The sequence below is a fragment of the Coregonus clupeaformis genome, chromosome 22 (assembly GCF_020615455.1).
Source record: "Coregonus clupeaformis isolate EN_2021a chromosome 22, ASM2061545v1, whole genome shotgun sequence".
Lineage (NCBI taxonomy): Eukaryota > Metazoa > Chordata > Actinopteri > Salmoniformes > Salmonidae > Coregonus > Coregonus clupeaformis.
This window is the reverse complement of record NC_059213.1, coordinates 4008668-4032526: the sequence shown is the minus strand read 5'-3', so window position 1 is coordinate 4032526 and position 23859 is coordinate 4008668. Positions and strand designations below refer to the sequence as shown.

At 44.3% G+C, this 23859-nt stretch overlaps 1 protein-coding gene across 1 annotated transcript in view; it reads left to right on the top strand.

The window, feature by feature from the left end:
• The window catches only part of LOC121535927 (von Willebrand factor A domain-containing protein 7-like), a 33994-nt gene extending 19976 nt beyond the window's left edge, over nt 1–14018 (top strand). The window contains exon 12 of the mRNA XM_045206388.1: nt 13686–14018. Within this exon, the coding sequence (XP_045062323.1) occupies nt 13686–13994 (309 nt within the window). The 3' untranslated portion in view covers nt 13995–14018. The remainder of the gene's footprint in view (nt 1–13685) is intronic.
• The last annotated feature ends 9841 nt before the right edge of the window (nt 14019–23859 follow it).

The window sequence follows — 23859 nt, the reverse complement described above, 5'->3', positions numbered from 1 at the left end:
TCCCACTGGAAAACCTGGCAGGTAGGGTGGGTTTGTGTTAATGCGGGAGCGAGGACAGCTAAGCATGGGAACCAACTGGAGGGAGGGCAGTAGGGCAGGGAAGAAAGGAGGGGGGTGGTAGGGCAGGGAAGGAAGGAGTGAGGGAGGGTTGTAGGGCAGAGAGGGAAGGAAGGAGGGAGGGAGGGTGGTAGGGAAGGAAGGAAGGAAGGAGGGGGTGGTAGGGCAGGGATGGAAGGAGTGAGGGGGTGGTGGTAGGGCAGAGATGGAAGGAAGGAGGGAGGGAGGGTGGTAGGGAAGGAAGGAAGGAGTGAGGGGGGGGTGGTAGGGCAGAGATGGAAGGAGGGAGGGAGGGTGGTAGGGCAGAGATGGAAGGAGGGAGGGAGGGAGGCGTGCTTGGAATGTGAGAGAAAAAGTGCGATAGCAGATTAAAAAGGAGAGACAAAGAGAGAAATCTGCTGCCACCTCTGGCTTCGTGTAATGATGAGGTCATTAAGGGTTTACAGGAAGTCTAAAGGGCAGACAGGGAGTGACACACTCACACATTATCTGTTATGGAGAAAACAGAGCGGTGTGAAGCAGAATAGTCAGAGGGAATTATGGGATAGAGAAAGGACCACCACACCCGTTTAGGGTTTAAGAGAGTGTGTGTGTGTGGGGGGGGGGGACACACTTACTCATTCAAGGGTTTTTCTCTATTTTTACTATTTTCTACATTGCAGAATAATAGTGAAGACATCAGAACTATTAAATAACACATATGGATTCATGTAGTAACCAAAAAAGTGTTAAACAAATCAAAATATATGTTATATTTGAGATTCTTCAAATAGCCACCCATTGCCTTGATGACAGCTTTGCACACTCTTGGCATTCTCTCAACCAGCTTCATGAGGTAGTCACCTGGAATGAATTTCAACTAACAGGTGTGGCTTCTTAAAAGTTAATTTGTGGAATTTGAGCCACTAAGTTGTGTTGTGACAAGGTAGGGGGGGTATACAGAAGATAGCCCTATTTGGTAAAAGACCAAGTCCATATTATGGCAAGAACCGCTCAAATAAGCAAAGAGAAACGACAGCATCATTACTTTAAGACATGAAGGTCAATCAATAAGGAAAATGTCAAGAACTTTGAAAGTTTCTTCAAGTGCAGTCGCAAAAACCATCAAGCGCTATGATGATACTGGCTCTCATGAGGACCGCCACAGGAATGGAAGACCCAGAGTTACCTCTGCTGCAGAGGATAAGTTCATTAGAGTTATCAGCCTCAGAAATTGCAGCCCATATAAATGCTTCACAGAGTTCAAGTAACAGAAACATCTGAACATCAACTATTCAGAGGGGACTGTGTGAATCAGGCCTTCATGGTCGAATTGCTGCAAAGAAACTACTACTAAAGGACACCAATAAGAAGAGACCTGCTTGGGCCAAGAAACACGAGCAATGGACATTAGACCGGTGGAAATTTGTCCTTTGGTCTGGAGTCCAAATTGGAGATTTTTGGTTCCAACCGACGTGTCTTTGTGAGACGCTGTGTGGGTGAACGGATGTTCTCCGCATGTGTAGTTCCCACCGTAAAGCATGGAGGAGGATATGTTATGGTGTGGGGGTGCTTTGCTGGTAACACTGTCTGCAATTTATTTAGAATTCAAGGCACACTTAACCAGCATGGCTACGCCAGCATTCTGCAGTGATACGCCATCACATCTGGTTTGGGCTTAGTGGGACTATCATTTATATTTCAACAGGACAATGACCCAACACACCTCCAGGCTTACTTATTTCCCTCATTAAAATGCAAATCAATTCATAACATTTTTGACGTGTTTTTCTGGATTTTTTTGTTGTTATTCTGTCTCTCACTGTTCAAATAAACATACCATTAAAATTTTAGACTGATCATGTCTTTGTCAGTGGGCAAACGTACAAAATCAGCAGGGGATCAAATACTTTTTTCCCTCACTGTATCACTGGTAAATCATTTTTTAAGATTTGAGCATTTGTGGCGTCCATTTAAGAAAATCCTAATTTACTCAAATGTCTCATTGGTGTTACCATCACTGGTGGTACTACTGCTACAGGTGGCACAGTGTTATTATAATGGTAAAAATTATTTAACGTTATTCAGCTGCCATATTAGTTGATTTAAAATGGTAACATGCATTTATATCAATAACAAAATATAGAAAAACTAATATATTTTTTTAATGCCACCGTAATTCAAGAACGACTCTTAAACGTTGTGTTTTGGTTCTGTAGATGTCAGCACCCCGACCTGCAGTGACTGTGCCAATGGGGGGTTCTGTTCAAAGTCCATCCCGCCTAACATCCTTAATGAGAAGAAACTCACCTCTGGGTACATGGGGATCTTCTCCTCAGCTAAGCCTAAAGGTACACACACATACACATACACATAGACACACACACACTACCCTCCCCACATACCCACACACTCTCCGTATAACATAAATGTATAACACCCATCATCACCTCTCTTCCCACAGGTAAGTGTAGTCATGGCGGTGCAGCTGACCTGACCAGCTCGGAGGTTCCTCGCGGGGGCATCAGCAAGGACGAGCGTCGCTCCGACAACATGGCCCTGCACACTGCCGCCGTCACCGTGGCAACGACCGCCACCCTCAAGCTGCTGGACGACATCCGGGGAGCTGCCGGTGACAACAACTACCTACGGTATGGAGAGGGGTAGAGGGGGTGAAGGGGAGGAGAGGGTAGAGGGGTGAAGGGGGGGGTAGAGGTGGGGGGGAGGGGTAGGGTGAAGGGGGAGGAGAGGGTAGAGGGGGTGAAGGGGAGGAGAGGGGAGAGGGGGTGAAGGGGGGAGAGGTAGGGGTGAAGAGAGGGGTAGAGAGGGTGAAGGGAGGAGTGGGGTAGAGGGAGTGAAGGGGAGGAGGGGTAGAGGGGGTGAAGGGGAGGAGAGGCTAGAGGGTAGGGGTGAAGGGGAGGAGAGGGTAGAGGGGATGAAGGGGAGGAGAGGGTAGAGAGGGTGAAGGGAAGGAGAGGGTAGAGAGGGTGAAGGGAAGGAGAGGGGGTAGAGGGGGTGAGAGGGGAGGAGAGGGTAGAGGGGGTGAAGGGAAGGAGAGGGTAGAGAGGGTGAAGGGAAGGAGAGGGTAGAGAGGGTGAAGGGGAGGAGAGGGTAGAGGGGTGAAGGGAGGAGAGAGGTAGAGGGGGTGAAGGGGAGGAGAGGGGTAGAGAGGGTGAAGGGGAGGAGTGGGGTAGAGGGAGTGAAGGGGAGGAGAGGGTGGGGGGGTGAAGGGGAGGAGAGAGGCTAGAGGGTAGAGGGGGGTGAAGGGAGGAGAGGGTAGGGGGGGTGAAGGGGAGGAGAGGGGGTGAGAGGGTGAAGGGAAGGAGGGGTAGAGAGGGTGAAGGGAGGGAGAGGGGTGAGGGGGTGAAGGGGAGGAGAGGGGTAGAGGGGGTGAAGGGAAGGAGAGGGTAGAGAGGGTGAAGGGAAGGAGAGGGTAGAGAGGGTGAAGGGGAGGAGAGGGTAGAGAGGGTGAAGGGGAGGAGAGGGTAGAGGGTGTGAAGGGGAAGGAGAGGGTGGAGGGGGTGAAGGGGGAGGAGAGGGTGGAGGGGTGAAGGGGGGAGAGAGGGTAGAGTGGGTGAAGGGGAGGGAGAGGGTGGAGGGGTGAAGGGGAGGAGAGGGTAGAGAGGGTGAAGGGAAGGAGAGGGTAGAGAGGGTGAAGGGGAGGAGAGGGTAGAGAGGGTTAAGGGAAGGAGAGGGGTAGAGAGGGTGAAGGGAGGAGAGGGTAGAGAGGGTGAAGGAGGAGAGGGTAGAGGGGTGAAGGGGGAGAGAGGGTAGAGGGGGTGAAGGGGAGGGAGAGGGTAGAGGGGGTGAAGGGGAGGAGAGGCTAGAGGGGGGTGAAGGGAGGGTAGAGGGGGTGAAGGGGAGGAGAGGGTGGAGGGGGTGAAGGGGGAGAGAGGGTAGAGTGGGTGAAGGGGCGAAGAAGGGGGGAAGAGGGAATTACCCATGTTGAAGTTACTCACACTCTCTCTTTATCTCTCTCTCCCACAGCTTCATGGGCATAGCGCGTTCATCAGTGGTTGCTTTTGTGATCGACACCACGGGGAGCATGAAGGATGACATCCTTGAAGCCAAGAGAGTCGTCAATGAGATCATCGACAGCAAGAAGGGAACGCAGGATGAGCCCTCCCAGTACATCCTGGTCCCATTCAACGACCCAGGTTAGGCTGGCTTTACACACTCCACCAAGCATTATCCTCAGCAAAATCTCACTGACAACTCTGGCATTCACCGAAATGCCTGTGCGGTTTGTGGTTAAGTCAGGAAGTGGTTAGTGATCAGTGTGTGTGTGTGTGTGTGTGTGTGTGTGTAGCGTTCGGACCCCTGATAAGAACGACAAACCCTGATGTTATGAAAACAGAGATTGCTAAACTCAAGGCTGATGGAGGCGGAGACCCCCCTGAGATGTGCCTGTCAGGGCTACAGGTACAGTGATTGACATGGCTATCTTCCAATCAGGTTTAGGATATAATCCCAATCTCTGTAGTGCACCTAACAGTAAGTAAAGACTCTAAGCACTCTCTCTCTCTCTCTCTCTCTCTCTCTCTCTCTCTCTCTCTCTCTCTCTCAGTTGGCGCTGACCGTGCCCTGCGCGTCCCACATCTATGTTTTCACAGATGCCGTTGCCAAGGACATTGCGTTGAAGGACACCATCGTGGCCCTGATCAGAGCACCAAGTCAACCGTGAGCACTTCCTCAAACACTTCCTGTTTTAGAAGAAACCATTTCCTGCATTTCAAGATCTTATTCATTAGGGCACACAGTAGCAAAACGCAGCAAAATGTTTTGCAACGGCAAACGAAAACAATAAATTCTTATTGGACAAGTTTGGGTAGTCCCTCCATGTTTTCTTCCATTTGGTGCCTAATGAATACGACCAGGCAAACCACCCGACCTCTCTCAAACACAGCTATGTCTCTCTCCAGGTGTCTTTCTTCATGACTGGTGATGGTGCTGGTGCTAGAAGGAGGAGGCGTGGGTTAGAGTCCAGGGCAGCTACATTCGAGACCTACAAGGACCTGGCGGTGGCGTCTGGTGGTCAGGCCATTGGAGTCACCAAGGAAAACCTGCCCCAGGCCACTGACATCATCATCGACTCCTCCACCTCCGCTCTGGTGAGTCAGCGATGGTGGCCATTTAGTTTTGGATCAGTAGTTGATTTAAAATCATTCAAAACTTGATCAATTAAAAAAAAACACCTGTGCTTTATAAATAATGCATTTTAGAAATGCCTCGGAGTTATACCCCTGAAAGGGGGAAATATATAAATAAATCACATGGAGATGTAGCTTTGGCTTCAAGTCACTTGCACCCCTATATTAATTCCTAGGTATCACAAATCAATCTCAGATCAGACATCAAGAGCACACAGGTCGTATAATCAACATTTAGATAAATGAATAGCATATTACTTGCTGGTACACATTATGATTCTGTATTATTATTTCGTTATTTTTAAGGCACTTTTAATTCAGTCACATAGGCATAATTGTTATGTCTATGGTTATTAAATCCTCCACATTACATCAACACAGCAACATACAGTACATCACATCTTATTTCTATCTGTTTCTTCCTCTCTCATTCTGTCTGTTTCTCCTCCTCCTCAGGTGACAGTCCTACAGCGAGCGAGGAACCCAGGCAAAGCTGAGACATTCTCCTTCCTGCTGGACGAGTCTCTGAACAACATCACCATCTACATCACCGGAAAGGCCCTCACCTTCACCCTGAAGAACCCTTCAGGTAAGAACCTCAAACACCTACACACTGATCTAAGGTCAATTTTCAGGTAAAGGTTCACCTAACTGAATAGGATGACATTTCCCATAAACACTGATCTAAGGTCAGTTTTCAGGTAAAGGGTCACCTAACTGAATAGGATGACATTTCCCCTAGACACTGATCTAAGGTCAGTTTTCAGGTAAAGAGTTCACCTTACTGAATAGGAAGACATTTCTCAATGGTTACAGTTGACATTTTAGTAATTTTAGCAGACACTCTTATCCAGAGCGACTTACAGTTAGTGAGTGCATATATTTTTCATACTGCCCCCCGTGGGAAACGAACCCACAACCCTGGTGTTGCAAGCGCCATGCTCTACCAACTGACATGTTTGAGTATGCAGCTAGCCTGATGTTTTTATGGCACAATGCACGTTTTCAACAACGTATCATGAACCAGTTACAGCCCAATGACAGTATATTTGACTGTATCCTCCTCGCCATTACAGGTGTGACCCAGGAAACAGAAGCGAGGCCAATGGTAAACTGGGGACCGTCCAGACGGTGGGCAACCTCTACCGGGTCCGTCTGGCCTCCAACAAACAGACAGGATTATGGGAAATCAGCATGAACTCCAACCAGCCTTACACACTGAAGGTCACGGGTGAGTTTCCACAGAGATACCCCTGTTCTATTTAGTTATGTGTGTAATGCTTATGTTTACCACTAAAAGGCAGCCATGATACATACAAAGCCCAGACCTGGGTTTAAATTATCAAATCAAATCAAATGTGTCACATTTAATCACATGCACCGAATACAACAGGTGTAGATAGACCTTACAGTGAAATGCTTACTTATGAGCCCTTAACCAACAATTCAGAGTTTTAAAAAGTAAGTAAAAAAAGTAAGAAAAAAACTGGTACCGAGGCAATGTGCAGGGTTCCAGGTTAGTCGAGGTAATTGAGGTAATATGTACATGTAGGTAGGGGTAAGGTGTCTATGCATACATAATAAACAGAGTAGCAGCAGTGTATTTTTGAAATCTGTACCATTTGAAATACTTAAAAATACTATTTAAATCGATTTCAACTTTGAACACAGGTCTGAAATAACCATATAGAGAAGGGAGAGAATACAGCTCTCACTCCCTGGAAGACATTGGTAACGGGAACTTCCTGGTTACGGTAGCCGAGGTCCCTGCAGGGAGTTTGTGGTGCTGTTGAAGGGACAGATGTAGTCTCCTCCACTGTGTGTGCATCCTGGTCTCATAGACTAGACATAACATAGTAAACGTAAATCCGGGACAGTCAGATCACTATGATACGTTACGTTTGGTATGGTTACATAAGACAGGTTTCTTAAGGCAAAAACAAAAGGAGAATGGATGGTTGGTCGTGGTTGACGGGAGGGTGTATAACACAAACGTCTAGCATCCCAAAGGTTGTGTGTTCGTAACTCATCACAAACAATTTTAGCAACTTTGCAACTACTTACTACTTTTTAGCTACTTTGCAACTGCTTAGCTAACTCTTCCCCTAACCCTAACCTTAACCCTTTTAGCTAACGCTTCCACTAACCTTAACCCTTTTAGCTAACCCTTCCACTAACCCGAACCTTAACCCTTTTAGCTAACTCTTTCCCTAACCTTAACCCTTTTAAAATCATGTATAAAGATGTCAAAAAGTATTTGAATCCAGGTCTGGCAGAGCCATAAAGAGAAGGGAGACAATACAGCCCTGACTCTGTGTGTATGTGTGTGTGTGTGTGTGTGTGTGTGTGTGTGTGTGTGTGTGTGTGTGTGTGTGTGTCTCTCTCTCTGTCTGTCTGTCTCCAGGTCAGAGTACCATTGCCTTCATGTATGACTTTGTGGAGACCTTCGAGGGACCTCACCCAGGATACGCCCTCATCTCTGGCCGTCCAAAAGCAGGTAAACACAACATCATCTTAAAATCATTATCCTATCAAGCAGGTAATCTGTCGATCACAATTAAACTAAGGCGACATCATCTACATGAATGCAGATGCCACTTCATTAAAGCCGTTAGATACAGTTTATCATTGCACACGTCGTTTTTCTGACTGGCGACAGGTTTTGCACTCATCGCTACATTCTCTATCACAAAGTAGGCTGGCCCTCTTTGATGTTGCGTGGGTCGAAACAATGCATTCTGTTCATTTATAAAGCCTACTTAATCAAAGTCATAAAGAGCCATGAATTGTCATTTGTAAAAACGTATCTGAACCTAGAACAGTTACATAGCCACACCCTTCAAGAGGATGTTCCTCCTCTCTCTTCCTCTATTTCTCTCCTTACCCCTACACTCCTCCTCCTCTCTCTCTCTCACTCTCTTTCCCTCCGTTCCTCCTCTCCGCTCTCCTCCTCCCAGGTATGCCTGCCATGCTGTTGGTATCAGTGTTGGGCAGAAAGGGCCCAGCCTCTGTCAAGGTGGCCGACGTCGCCTTGGTGACAGCGTCAGGGTCAGTGGTCGTAGGCGGGGCCCTGGAAGACATGGGCAACGGGGACTTCCTGGTTACTGTAACCAAGGTCCCTGCGGGGGAGTTTGTGGTGCTGTTGAACGGGACAGACGTGGTTTCCTCCACCATGTTCCAGAGACAGTCCACCACTCAGATGTCCATCTCCAAGGTTACCATCAAGGTAAGTGATGATGACACACTTCCTGTTTACATTGAAAAACGGCTTTCATTTGTAAATCATGAAGGAGCCTATATTGCATATTGGGATAGAGTTCGAAAATAACCATGGTCATAGACATTCACAGATAATATCATAAAGAAAAATGTGCCTTACCATCACTCTCTAAACATGTAGTACTGTGGGCCCTACTCAGTGGCGGCTCCTGAAAAAATTCTCAGGAGGGGCAATTTTTCTGATGATTTAGGTGACCTACACACATTTTAAAAAGATATGTCCCAGCAACAACATGAAGACAGGGGCAGCATATAAGTCAATACCAGAAGCATTTATTGACTGATCTGGGGAGATGGTTCCAGTTTCTGTGACAGATTATAAATAATCTCTGATGCCTTTGTTATATTAGCTTTTGGTTGAATGTACTGTCGTAGTAAATATATAATGTTATAGCTTGGTCTGACTAAAATCTTGTGCATGACCCATTTTGTGTTGGGCGTTTGTTTTCAATCAATGCTGTTCCTATCCTATAACAATGGACAAAGAGTCCTATCTTGTCAGCCTTGTCAGCAGGTGGCCAAGGACAACACCCACGCCATAGGTCTCTCAGTTCTTCCAACTCACGAGTTCTTGCTCTGAGGACACACACACACACACACACACACACACACCTCATCACTGATAACACACACACACACACACACATCATCACTGTTAAACACACACACACACACACAAAAAATCCCCTCTCTTTAGGCTGAACATTTGAAGACAGAGAACCCGACTCAGAGCCAATGCAACAGTGGAGGGGACCTCGCCCAACTCATCAGGACCAATCAGAAGATCAGAACTACTAGATTCAACCTACATCATTTATTGTATAAAATGTCTGCACACAATGTTTTCGGGGCTCTCTTCTCCCTAAGAGTTTGACGAACGAGTCCGTTGCAGCGATTCCAGATATCTTTACCCTCTGAATAAACTGCCTTTATTATACCATATCCACCCTGTCCAAAGTCTCTACTTGGTCTCAGTTCTCCAGTAAACTTGTGATTATCAACAGTACACAACGGTAACAAACAATTGGGGAACTCACGGGGCGAGATAGTAAGGTCGCAATGACACAGAAAGCAGTTCAATGTCGGGGTACAGAGTCGCTCTCTTACCAGGATCGCGGTCGCTCTGACCAGGGTGAAGCGGCCGGCTCCCACTTCTCTGTCCGGGACTCTGTCATCCAGCCAAGTCTCCCAGCTGTATTGGGATTCCGCTGCCAGCAGCGTTTTCATTATTTAGTCCGTTCGTAGCGGGTATGTACACGATCAACAAGATCAGTCCAAAACCAACCACTGGAAATCCATGGTTGGCAGAATGTTTGTAAACTAAGTCTACAAATTAAAAACATAAAATAACGCCACACTGCAGGTCGCAACAGAGACGCTGCTAGCCGCTATTGTCTTAGTTACGTTCATGGTTACGTCACGTATGACGGAGCGCGTAAGTGCAAGCCCACAGACACCCATAGAGAATGTATTGAAAGCTTTGAAATTTGAAAAAAATAGATTTTACATGACAGGCTATGAGAGACTTCTGCGCGATTTTCAACTTGACTGAAATCGCCCTCAAAAACGGGCGGGGCCATTTGAAGCACGACTTTAGCCTGATTTGACATTTAGTGGCTGGCAGATCAGACGTGAACACTGATAACTACTGTTGCCGTGATATAATTGATTAGAAAAAAAATCCCTTCCTTTTCCCGTTTGGCAGTGCGTCGCCCATATCGCCCTATTGAACAGGCCGTCCCTGGCCCTACTTACAAATGACAACATGGACTTTCTAAACACAGACGTGTCAGTCCCTGTAAATGGGCCAACAAACAAACTGCACATGTTCAAAAGTGGAACTCACAACAACTCCTCAACAATTACTCTTCCTTCTTCTTCTTGTCTTCTCAGGCCGTGGTGGACAGAAGCATGGAGCCTGGTAAAGCCTTCAGCCTTCCCTTCACCGTCATGACCGACGCCACTGGAGCACCTACAAAATCAGTGCCAGAAACGACAGAGACTTCAAGATGAACGTCCCCAGCAGGTAGGGATCAGGCCTGGAATATCCTGAGACTGGTCCCAGATCTGTTTGTACCGTCTTGCTAACTCCTATGGCCATTGTCACGTGGCACATTGACCATAGGAGTTGGCAATAGCAAACAAATCTGGGACCAGGTTATATGGTCAAAATTAGCTTCTTGTCTGCTGGCAAAATGACTCAACATGACTAAATATTGTCCTCTCTTGGCATCATTTGTATTGACAATTAATGCTAACCCATTGCTGATGCTAACTTAACAGCGTCACTGTGGCCACCGGAGGAAACACCACAGGGGTACTGACCATCACGTGCCCGCCAACACACCCTCAGGAACGGAACGTCACCCTGACCATCGAGGCAGTGGCCCCGGGCGGTCGACTCCAACTACGCCGTCCTGCGCCTCTCTGTTGTCACCAAGGTAACTGCAGAGATACAGAGATAGATATCAATATATTTATACTGAACAAAAACAAACGCAACATGCAACAATTCCAAAGAGTTACAGTTCATATAAGGGAATCAGTCAATTTAAATAAATCATTAGGACCTAATCTATGGATTTCACATGACTGGGAATACAGATCTGTTGGTCAAGGATACCTTTAAAAAAAATAGGGGTGTGGATCAGAAAACCAGTCATATCTGGTGTGACCACCATTTGCCTCATGCAGCGCGACACATCTCCCTTCACATAGAGTTGGTCAGGCTGTTGATTGTGGCCTGTGGAATGTTGTCCCACTCTTCTTCAATGGCTGTGTGAAGTTGCTGGATATTGGCGGGAACTGGAACACGCTGTCGTACACGTCGATCCAGAGCATCCCAAACAAGCTCAATGAGTGACATGTGTGGTGAGTATGCAGCCCATGGAAGAACTGGGACATTTTCAGCTTCCAGGAATTGTGTAGAGATCCTTGTGACATGAGGCTGTGCATTATCATGCTGAAACATGAGGTGATGGTGGCGGATGAATGGGACGCCAATGGTAGATAAATGAACATTACATTCTCTGGTAACAGCTCTGGTGGACATTCCTGCAGTCAGCATGCCAATTGCATAGTCCCTCAAAACTTGAGACATCTGTGGCATTGTGTTGTGTGACAAAACTGCATATTTTAGAGAGGCCATTTATTGTCCCCAGCGCAAGGTGCACCTGTGTAATGATCATGCTGTTTAATCAGCTTCTTGATATGCCACACCTGTCAGGTGGATGGATTATCTTAGCATGGAGAAATGCTTACTAACAGGGATGCTTTTTGTGCCTATTTCTGGGATCTTTTATTTCAGCTCATGAAACATGGGACCAACACTTTACATGTTGCGTTTATATTTTTGTTCAGTATAGAACCCTGTGTGTGACATCACAATGGGTGTAGAAATGTAAGACAGTAGAGCTATAGATAAAGATACACTAGAGAGCTGAGAGGCCTTTGTGGGCTGTCTCCACTATATGGTCTGTCTCCACTATATGGTCTGTCTCCACTATATGGGCTGTCTCCCACTATATGGGCTGTCTCCACTATATGGGCTGTCTCCACTATAGGTCCGTCTCCCACTATATGGTCTGTCTCCCACTATATGGTCTGTGTCCACTACATGGTCTGTCTCCACTATATGGTCCGTCTCCACTATATGGTCTGTCTCCACTATATGGTCTGTCTCCACTATATGGGCTGTCTCCACTATATGGGCTGTCTCCACTATATGGTCTGTCTCCACTATATGGTCCGTCTCCACTATATGGTCTGTCTCCACTATATGGTCTGTGTCCACTACATGGTCTGTCTCCACTATATGGTCCGTCTCCACTATATGGTCTGTCTCCACTATATGGTCTGTCTCCACTATATGGGCTGTCTCCACTATATGGGCTGTCTCCACTATATGGTCTGTCTCCACTATATGGTCCGTCTCCACTATATGGGCTGTCTCCACTATATGGGCTGTGTCCACTATATGGGCTGTCCCACTATATGGGCTGTCTCTACTATATTGTCTGTCTCCACTATATGGTCTGTCTCCACTATATGGGCTGTCTCCACTATATGGGCTGTCTCCACTATATGGTCTGTCTCCACTATATGGGCTGTCTCCACTATATGGGCTGTCTCCACTATATGGTCTGTCTCCACTATATGGTCCGTCTCCACTATATGGGCTGTCTCCACTATATGGGCCGTCTCCACTATATGGTCTGTCTCCACTATATGGGCTGTCTCCACTATATGGGCCGTCTATATTTATATATATATTTATATTTTATATATTTATATTTATATTTATTTTATTTTATATTTTAGTCATTTAGCAGACGCTCTTATCCAGAGCGACTTACAGTTAGTGCATACATTATTATTTTTCATACCCCCTGTGGGAATCGAACCCACAACCCTGGCGTTGCAAACGCCTTGCTCTACCAACTGAGCTACATCCCTGCCGGCCATTCCCTCCCCTACCCTGGACGACACTGGGCCAATTGCACGCCGCCCCATGGGTCTCCCGGTCGCGGTCGGCTACGACAGAGCCTGGATTCGAACCAGGATCTCTAGTGGCACAGCTAGCACTGCGATGCAGTGCCTTAGACCACTGCGCCACTCGGGAGTCTCCACTATATGGTCTGTCTCCACTATATGGTCCGTATCCACTATATGGTCTGTCTCCACTATATGGTCTGTCTCCACTATATGGGCCGTCTCCACTATATGGTCTGTCTCCACTATATGGGCTGTCTCCACTATGGCCGTCTCCCACTATATGGTCTGTCTCCACTATATGGTCCGTATCCACTATATGGTCTGTCTCCACTATATGGTCTGTCTCCACTATATGGTCTGTCTCCACTATATGGGATGTCTCCACTATATGGGCCGTCTCCACTATATGGTCTGTCTCCACTATATGGTCCGTCTCCACTATATGGTCTGTCTCCACTATATGGTCTGTGTCCACTATATGGGCTGTCTCCACTATATGGTCCGTCTCCACTATATGGTCTGTCTCCACTACATGGTCTGTCTCCACTATATGGGCTGTCTCCACTATATGGGCTGTCTCCACTATATGGTCCGTCTCCACTATATGGTCCGTCTCCACTATATGTTCTGTCTCCACTGTATGGGCTGTCTCCACTTCTAAATAGCCTCCTTTCCTCATCTTTTCTCCATCATCATCATGATCACGGTCTCTCCCTCTCCCCCCAGGTGACAGATCTCACCCCTCCCCAGTGCGATGTGGTCAGCTTCTCGTCGGACGACTGCCCCGCTGACCCAGCAGCCTGCAGCTCCGCCTTCTGGCAGCTCTCTGCCAACCTGACCGACGGCATCAACGGCACCGGTATCGCCAGTCTCACACACCGCCAGGGCGTGGGCAGCCTCACCCACACGGACCTGAAGCAGACGGTTGTCGCGGCAGCGTTCAACGCTTCTTGCTGCTCTCTGACAGTGGAGCTGGTGGCGGTGGACAAAGCCTGGAACGTGGGCACCTGTTTATACACCACCAAGGTAACCTGACATCACAGGAGGCTGGTGAGGGGAGGATGGCTCATGACAATGGCTGAAATGGAGTGAATGGAATGGTATCAAACACATGGAAACCACGTGTTTGATACCATTCCATCAATTCCGTTCCAGACATTACTATGAGCCCGTCCTCCCCAATCAAGGTGCTACCAGGCAAGTGTGCTCTTATCTCATTTACATCATCATGGCCACTGATTTCAGAGGACTTGTGTTGATGAAAGCAACATGGTGGAAATCTACTACCTACTGCTATTATCATCAAGGAAAGGCAGACAAGGAAACATATTTTTAAGAGGGGCTGAACACTTGATTCTGCCTGGGCTTTTCCGTACTCATTAAGAAAAACTAAATTTGTGTCTTGGGGGTGTGGTTCAATGTGGGTGTGTTATGTTCGCTATATCCTATCCTGACAGTAATTGTTGTTGTCCTTCTTGAGTCACAGTCCCAAACAGACCACCATACTTTGGGTGAGGAATGGTTTAGCAACCGCGTGACTTGATTGGTCAAGAATCCCATGCGCTGAGCGTTATCAAAGAGAAAGAGGCGAAGAGAGGGATAACTGGGCCCAAAATCTGTCTTCTCCATTTTTTTAACAGGGATGCTTTTTGTGCCTATTTCTGGGATCTTTTATTTCAACTCATGAAACATGGGACCAACACTTTACATGTTGCGTTTATATTTTTGTTCAGTATAGAACCCTGTGTGTGCATTCTAATGTGACATCACAATGGGTGTAGAAATGTAAGACAGCAGAGCTATAGATAAAGATACACTAGAGAGCTGAGATGCCTTTGTGGGCTGTCTCCACTACATGGTCTGTCTCCACTATATGGTCTGTCTCCACTATATGGTCTGTCTCCACTATATGGGCCGTCTCCACTATATGGTCTGTCTCCACTATATGGTCTGTCTCCACTATATGGTCTGTCTCCACTACATGGTCTGTCTCCACTATATGGTCTGTCTCCACTATATGGTCTGTCTCCACTATATGGTCTGTCTCACTATGGTTCGTCTCCACTATGGTCCGTCTCACGATATTGTCCCTCTCCACTATATGGTCTGTCTCCACTATATGGTCCGTCTCCACTATATGGTCTGTCTCCACTATATGGTCCGTCTCCACTATATGGTCCGTCTCCACTATATGGTCCGTCTCCACTATATGGTCCGTCTCCACTATATGGTCCGTCTCCACTATATGGTCTGTCTCCACTATATGGTCTGTCTCCACTATATGGGCTGTCTCCACTTCTAAATAGCCTCCTTTCCTCATCTCTTCTCCATCATCATCATGATCACAGTCTCTCTCGCTCTCCCCCAGGTGACGATTTCACCTCCCAAGTCGCGAGGTGGTCAGTGTCTGTCGGACGACTGCCCAGCTGACCCAGCAGCCTGCAGCTCCTCCTTCTGGCAGCTCTCTGCCAACCTGACCCGCGCCAACGTCAACCGGTATCGCCAGCATCACACACGCCAGGGAACGTAAGGCAGTCTCACCCACACAGACCTGAAGCAGGCAGTTGTCGCGGCAGCGTTCAACGCTTCGTGCCGTCTCTCTGACAGTGGAGCTGGTGGCGATCGGACAAAAGCCAGGAACATCGGCACCTGTCTGTTTTCCATAGTCCCCAACGCAGGACCGCCCCTCCCTCGCCCTGTCCCTTCCGCTGTTGGTGTGTCTGCTTGTCTCTGCCCTCTTCCAAACGTCCTCAGAGACCTACTTATTTGATCTAATGCTGCGTTCATAATCAAGTGGGAATGTGGAAATGACCAGTTGTGAAGTGCATTCACGTGCTTTGAACTTGTTGAGAACCGCTGATTGGATAAAAGTACAGCCAGCAATGCTTGAAACTAATTATAGTGTTCAAAAACCATAATAATAGATTGCTTTTTATAAATGCTTTGTTGCATGTAACTGCGAAAATGCTGTTATCACGTTCATTTCCTAGCAGGTGACGTCAGAGGTCAGCATGTGGGAGAAGTTGTAGCTCAGGGATGATAGACTAGTTATTACCAAGTTGGAGGGGGCGTTCAGTGGATTTTCCTATGTGGTAAATACCACCTTCCCACTTGGTTATGATAAAAGGGTAAGGCTCATGTATTGACTGTCTGCCAGAAACTGCCTCTTAAAGTTAAAGGTTACGTTCCAGGCCGACTACATTGCAGACGTTGCATTGCATCAACGAATGCTTTGTGTGATACATCATCGACGGCGCAATTGTGCATCAGATTGCTATATGATGTGGAAAGCTGATATGTTAAACACCTATCCACATGTGAAATCTGGCAGGTGTCTGCAAAGTAGTCAGCCTGGAACATGGCCAAAGCCACCATGAAAATGAATGTCCCTTTTGTAAAAAAAAGTGCCAACAGTACTCTCTCTAGGCACTTTCTCAACATGTTATTTGCACTGTAAGATGTTGTTTAAATTTTTGTAGCATAATCTAAGTCTCTAGTTTACATCTGTCATGAATAAAACGCTCTGCTTTCCTACTGTGTGAGTGACTCAAGTTATTTGTTTTGTTATAATTCTGAGGTATTTTGCAGCCATGTGAAACCAGCCTGATCTCACGATAGCTCACATTCTGTTTCACTTCACATATCAGTGAAACGAAACATTAGCGGTCAGTCTGCTTGACTAGGCTTGTAGTTTAGTGCTTAGGACACAGTTTAGAGTAAATAATGCATTTAGACTGCACACATCTCACCCCTAGGGAGCAGCAGCATAATAATTAGCATCATAAAAAATCCCCATCAGAATCCGCTTGTTTAAACTAGAGATCAGTTTTTTGCATGGTCTGCGTATCAATCCACAGATCTGCCGATGTCGGCAATCTGCATGTGCGGTGGAAGGTGACAGCTACAGCGTGTTCGCCAGACCAGGAGACATCCGGACGTGTGTATCGTCCGAACGGTTTGGGCTACAAACCAATATGACCCCACCATCGAAAGGTGAGACTCTCACAAACACAGACATTTCGGTTGTTTTGCTCTACAAAGCCCACAAGCCCTGTCAGAAGGTAACCTGGGTACCAGTTTCAAAACTGAATGGAAGTATATATGAAAGTACTCTAGTGTCAAAAAGTGGTTATGCTGCATTCACATGCTAGTCGAACTAGGAAACTCCGAAATTTCAGACTTGCTAATTCGTTGAACGCAGCCTGTGATTAACTACAACCAGTTAGAACATTTCAGAGTTTTCTAGTTCCGACTAGCATGTGAACTCGACATCAAATATAGGTTAACAAAATACAATAATTTCCTGAGCTTTCTTATATCACTCAGATAATACCTTTTTGATGTATTTATTTTATATTTTGCCATGTATGAATGCTATCCAATGTGTTTCTATGGGCTAACAGCAGTAAAGCCAAATTCAATGTTTAATCAAATCATTTTTGAATATATTGTTTGATACCTACAGGGGTCCTAAAATTCCAAATCAAATAGCTACATTTTCCTTGGAATGACCGTCTAAAAACAATCCCATATGTTAGCTCACTAGAATCCCAGCCCCGGGCCCATAGACCTTATGGCGTGATTGCTGACAAATGTGGGTAATTGACAGGTGATTGTGGAGCTGAGAGGTGTCCTGGGTAGTCTCCCGACCCGGGTTTTTCAATGTTTGAATACTTTTGTTTGGCATGCTTTTTTGTATGTTGTTTGTCAACATATGAAGAAGAATAACACGAGCAGCCTTGACCGTCTGTCCTATAGGTTCACACACATCCTACACCTTCTGCACTTACCACTTACTCTCACATTAAATGCATTTATATCAGGTTACGGACCAGCTAGGCATGCTGGGACACTAAATATAGCAAGACGTTGCCATCGGATGAAAACATCTCATCTCCATAACAACATATTTTCCCATTAACGAACATACAATTATGACGCTTTCCAGAGCTATTTTGAACACATTTTCTTGGTCTTAGTCATGAAATGTTCAAAGTACATTAAGGGGAGTTACTGCTTTCAATACATGTACTGTGCCTTCAGAAAGTATTCATACTCCTTGACTCTTTCCACATTTAGTGTTACAACCTAAATTCAAAATTGATTTTTTCTCAAACATCTACACACAATACCCCATAATGTGAAATTGTTTTAGAAATATTTACAAATTAATAAAAACTGAAAAGCTGAAATGTCTTGTGTCAATAAAGTATTTAACCCCTTTGTTATGGCAAGCCTAAATAAGTTCAGAAGTAAAAATGTGCTTTAACAAGTCACATAAATTGCATGGAGTGTTTAACATGATTTTTGAATGACTACCTAATCACTGTACCCCACACATACAATGACATTTAAGGTCCCTCAGTCGAGCAGTGCATTTCAAATAGAGATTCAACTATAAATACCAGGGAGGTTTTCCAATGCCTCACCAAGAAGGGCACCTATTGGTAGATAGGTAAAAAAATAAAAAATAAAGCTGACATTGAATATCCCTTTGAGCATGGTGAAGTTATTAATTACACTTGGATGGTGTATTAATACACACAGTCACTACAAAGATACAGGCGTCCTTCCTAACTCAGTTGCCAGAGAGGAAGGAAACCGCTCAGGCCAATGGTGACTTTAAAACAGTTACAAAGTTAACGGCTGTGATAGGGAGAAATCTGAGGATGGATCAACAACATTGTAGTTATTCCACAATACTAACCTAAATGACAGAGTGAAAAGAAGGAAACCTGAAAAAAATTGTTTTCTCAATAAGGCACCAAAGTAAAAGGCAGAAAATGAACTTTATGTCCTGGAATACAAAGCCCTATGTTTGGGGCAAATCCGAATCAACTCATCACTGAGTACCACTCTACATATTTTCAAGCGTGGCGGTGGCTGCATCATGTTATGGGTATGCTTGTCACCGGCAAGGACTAGGGAGTTATTTACAATAAAAATAAATGGAATAGAGCTACGCAAAGGCAAAATCCTAGAGGGACTACCTGGTTGTCTGCTTTTTCAATAGACACTGTGATAGAGGAATTATGATTATGACTAAAATTGCTTAACCCCAATACTGATGATGACTGTGTGAACTGTATTAGGGTTATCATTATGAACCCACTAACAGAGGGGGTTGAGTTAGAAACTGCTGAGACAAACATTCCAGGGTGAAGGGGACTGAGAAACTGGTTAAAGGCCTCCTAAAGGTGGGCGGAGCAAAGTGCCTTTGTGTGTGAAGTGGTATAAAAGCTGTATATGTGTTTTTGGTGGCAGAGCTCTCCATGATTAAACATACAGATCATTCTTGTCGAGTTGTGGACATTTGTTTAATTCATGAATAAACCAGAGCCTTACACCCTCTGGGAATTATTCAAAGCATTAAGTTTGATTAATTAGAGATAGAAATTCTCCGTGACAAATGGTCCTTCGAGCCGGATCTCAAAATACGTCTTTATCGTTTCTGAGGACACCGAAAACCATGCACGGGCGGATGATAGCATCCGTATAGAATAGACCTGGCCTTTGACGTTAAGGTTATAAACAGGCCGGTGATTAACCTTATGAACGATAAAGACGTTGACGAGATCTGAAAAAGCATTTAAATCCCAACTGCAAGGATGAGGTCAGTTATTTTTATTCATGGATTTTGGTGAAATGATTTGAATTCTTGTGAAGGGCAGAGAATAGTTACCAAAATCTCATAAGAGAATTAAAAGGAAGGAAGGGGGTCTGAAATGACTCAAGGTAAATGGCCATTACCAAAATAAACTAGTTAATATTGAGATTGCATGGGGTACAGTGTTTACAATATAAACAGGAAGGGAGATAATTATCATCGTGTGAGATAGATACATTAAACAAGTCAAGAGTCCTAAACAACTGGGGATTTGCTCTAACTCTGTCTATTTCATCAAACTGAGCAAATTACGACCTCTGGGTTACGGATAGTGTTAGCAAAAAATCGTATAAGGTTGTATACGTGTGAGATCTAATGATCCATCGAAATACGTGATAATTGTTTCCACGGAAGGGACTAAAATAGGTCGCTGGAGAAAAAAAGTGGTTGTCCCATCCGTTTCATGAAACTGGAATCTTTAAAAACTCTGGGTTACGGGTTGAATAATTTAAATGGTTGATAACAAAAGCAGATCATAACATTTGCTCAAAAGTCACACCAAATAATAAGTCCCAAAGAAAATAATTATTGATTGAATTATTACTAAACGGGGGGATTTCTTATTTTTCTACCATGGAAAATAAATATTCTAAAGAGGTCCGAGAGTTAACGGGGGATGAAAGATATATGTTAGGAAGGGATCAAATAAATATGTATTATGGATCCATTTGGGAGAAGAGGTATGGATTTATTGGGCATCTCGATGTAGAGAAATTAGAGGCTATGATTAGAAAGATGCATGAAAACTGTGGAACGGATTTGAAGAAACAGCGAGGGGAGAGGCTAGAGACAGCGAGAGTATGGCTTTTGGAGGCTCGAAAGAGAGAGAAAGGACAGAAAAGAAAACAAAATAGTTATGCAGAGAGAAAATAAAGTCAAGAGAGTGTGAGGCCCCGTGTAAATACTGTAACAAAACAGGTCATAACCATCGCGACTGCAGAGATAAAGGAAAGGGCAGTGTCCGGGGAATGACAGTCTATTTTTTGGTTCCATGGGTAAAATGTTTGAAGAAGTGATTTGTGTCTATTAAGAATTGGCTAAAAACACCACGTAGCGATTATTTGAGAGGTACCTATACATTTCTAACGATATATATGTATGAACTTTCTCACACAAACGTAGACATACGTCATGGGTGAGAAAGTAGAGAATATTTACATTTACAGTCATTTAGCAGATGCTCTTATCCAGAGCAACTTAAAGGAGCAATTGGGGTTAAGTGCCTTGCTCAAGGGCACCGACAGATTTTTCGCCTGGTCGGCTCGGGGATTGGAACTGGCGACGTCTCAGTTGCTGGCACGGCGCTCTTAGCCACTAAGCTACCTGCCGCCCCATATGAGTTTAAGGTTGTGCCGTTGTTTGATTATGTGATAAGGTTTAATGGGTAATCGGACCATAACTAATGTGGTTATAGAAGTAATGTATAATATAGTGGAGAGCCAATAGGGGGCTCCATTGAACTATTATGGTTTATTGGGCATTTCAATGGCATAAGGTGAAATCTGTATGTATGAGTGAATTCAACGGCTGGTATGGGTGGAAACCGGATACTACTGAGTATTTGGTTTGGTGATGTTGAATGGAAGATTTGTAGCGTGGTTTGGGTTAAATAGAAAGACTCACTTATTCAACAGGAATAGGTGCAGGGAGAGATAGTTTTTGTGTTGCTGAATGAGGTGAGAGCTAGTGCGGTTTCATTTGGTGACGTCACTTGCTCTATGAACTGGAAGTAGTTGCTTTGAAAAGATCGCAGATTTTGTGGAGTGACTGGCAATGTATGTAGAGGGTCCCTGGTTCGAACCCAGGTAGAGACAGTGGGTAAAGCTTGCATTGGGGCTATGGACCTAGATTACTACGTGGATTGAGAAATGTGAAAAGTTGAATTAGATAGCTTTAGAAGTATTCTAGAAAGGTCTATGAAAATATGTTACAAGTACTAATTACATGATTTCGTAAGAAGTTCAAATGATAGGAATCAGGTCCCTCGCGCCTCCCCGTTGTGCAGGAAGGAGCAGGGGGAGGGGGAGAGACAGTACATAGTTCAAATGATAGGAATATGATTAAATGTATGCTTATCAACGATAGCAAGTATTTGTTTTATTAATTAGGGCCTAATCAGAGAGAACAGTTAAAGAAATTGAATAGCGAACAGAATTTGCTGATACAGCTGTGAAAATTATTTAAGTTGAGGACAAGGGAAAATAATTGATGGTTCTAGTTCCCGGGTAAAAGAGTTGTACTTGCTTGACTAGATCGAGCAGAAGTTTTAATAGTTGAATGAAAAGCATTTATTTGACAAAGTCTAATGGTTATTACTTTGTTGTATAGGTTGGGTAACACCAGTGGTGTATGAAAATAATTGGTGATTTCTAAAACGATAATCTCTGTTTATGGTACGCTGAACAATGGGATATAGTTGTGACTATTAGGATGATGGATTGAATAAACATTGGTTATAAGTATGAAGTTATTAAACAATAGGTTTAATATTTTAAAAACATCAATGCAACAGGTTGCGATGATTCAATTAATAGAAAGGGGTTATAGGGTTAGGTAAGGTGTAGTGAACTTAATGAAACGTGGTATTATATAGTGTCTTCCAGGATTGATGGAAGTCTCCTATAGCATTATGTTAAAGGGGATGCCTGGGATAAAATATAATGTCTTACTTACACGGAGTATGTGATTGTATTGGCTAATGAATGAGATATGACATTTACAGGGGAAGAGGAACAATAGAAGGGGAGACAGATTTTCCTTATGGTGTTGGTAAAATAATTGATAATGGATCATTTGAGATGAGATCACATGGAGCAGATTTAGGGGTTCAATAATCATTGTGAGATTTGTTATGAGGAATTAGATTGATACAAACGATTATTGATGAGTTAGGACTGGGGATATCTGTATCATGTTTTGTGTGTACTTACCATTTTTAGATTACTGATGGTAATTGAAGGTTAACAAAATGTATAACCAGGAGAAAGAGATTACCTTATCTCATTGGAATGTTGCCCAGGGCTAGGGGGAGCAGTAGTGAAGTTAGGCAGTATTTAGGTCATAAAAGTGAGCTACCAAATTAAGTGGGGCCTGGCTATTTTTGGTTGTTGTTTTTCAATTGGGTTTTTCAAATAAAAAACAACACACCTAGTATGATGTTTATAAAGGGTTGTTATGTTGAATTTAGGGGGTTTTCAACAGTTCATAGGTGATGGGTCTTAAAGGAGCACACACAGTGAATTTTATGGAGTTTTTCTGTTTTTTTGACTGAGTTTGGGGTATACATGATTTCTTATGAGAATAGATGTCATGAGGACTTAATGAACACTTGGGATAAGTAACATTTATGTTGAACCATAAAATAGCAGAAGAGAGAGAGAGCTTTCCCTGAATGAGGGATACCTGTTGCTAGTCAATTGTACTAATCTTGGATTACTTTTACGGAATAGAAGTAAGTTGAGATATTATCAAAGGTTGTCATTTAAATTTCATTTTTATTATGTTTTAATAAACAAGAACTTGGTATTTGAAACTAAATTAATGCAATGAGCTGCAGTAATCAGAGGAAGGCACAATCTAATGCGAAACAGCTATTACCTAGATCATTGAAATTAGTAATAAGATCAGGAAGATAGTAATAATAGGAAGCTGGATAGGAGAATTTAAGATAGGGACTAGCTGTCCAGAAATAGATGAAGAAGGATGAGTTAAGGAATAAATGCAGAGACGAAATACAGAAAGAGTTGTGAAGTGTTCTTCTATACTTGCAAGTACCAAAACCGTTAAACAAGAAACAAATGATGAGCTTTTTTGGGAATGATAGACTACTGTAGAGCTTGGGTACTCCATTATGTACTGCATACTGGTAAATTAAGTGATCTTATCTATGGGAAGGCAATGGCAGCCCATGGTAAAATCATTTGGAACTCTGAGGAGGAACAATTTATGAAGATAAAAAAGTTGCTCACTTCCCAAACATATAACAGGAATTTTACCCAAATGGTAGAGAGTAAAGAGGGATATATGACATTGGTCGTGATTTAAAGATGGTGATGAGGGAGATTGTTTAGTGGACTATTAGATTAACTGGGTTAATCACGAACATAGAGTTTGAATTCTTTGTTGCTAGGCGGAAGACTTAGTTAGGTTATTTCAGTGTGTAAGTGAAGTGGGAATCCATGGCTGTCCTACGCTGTCCTATGTTATCAGTGAATGAAAGCAGAAGGGAACCTT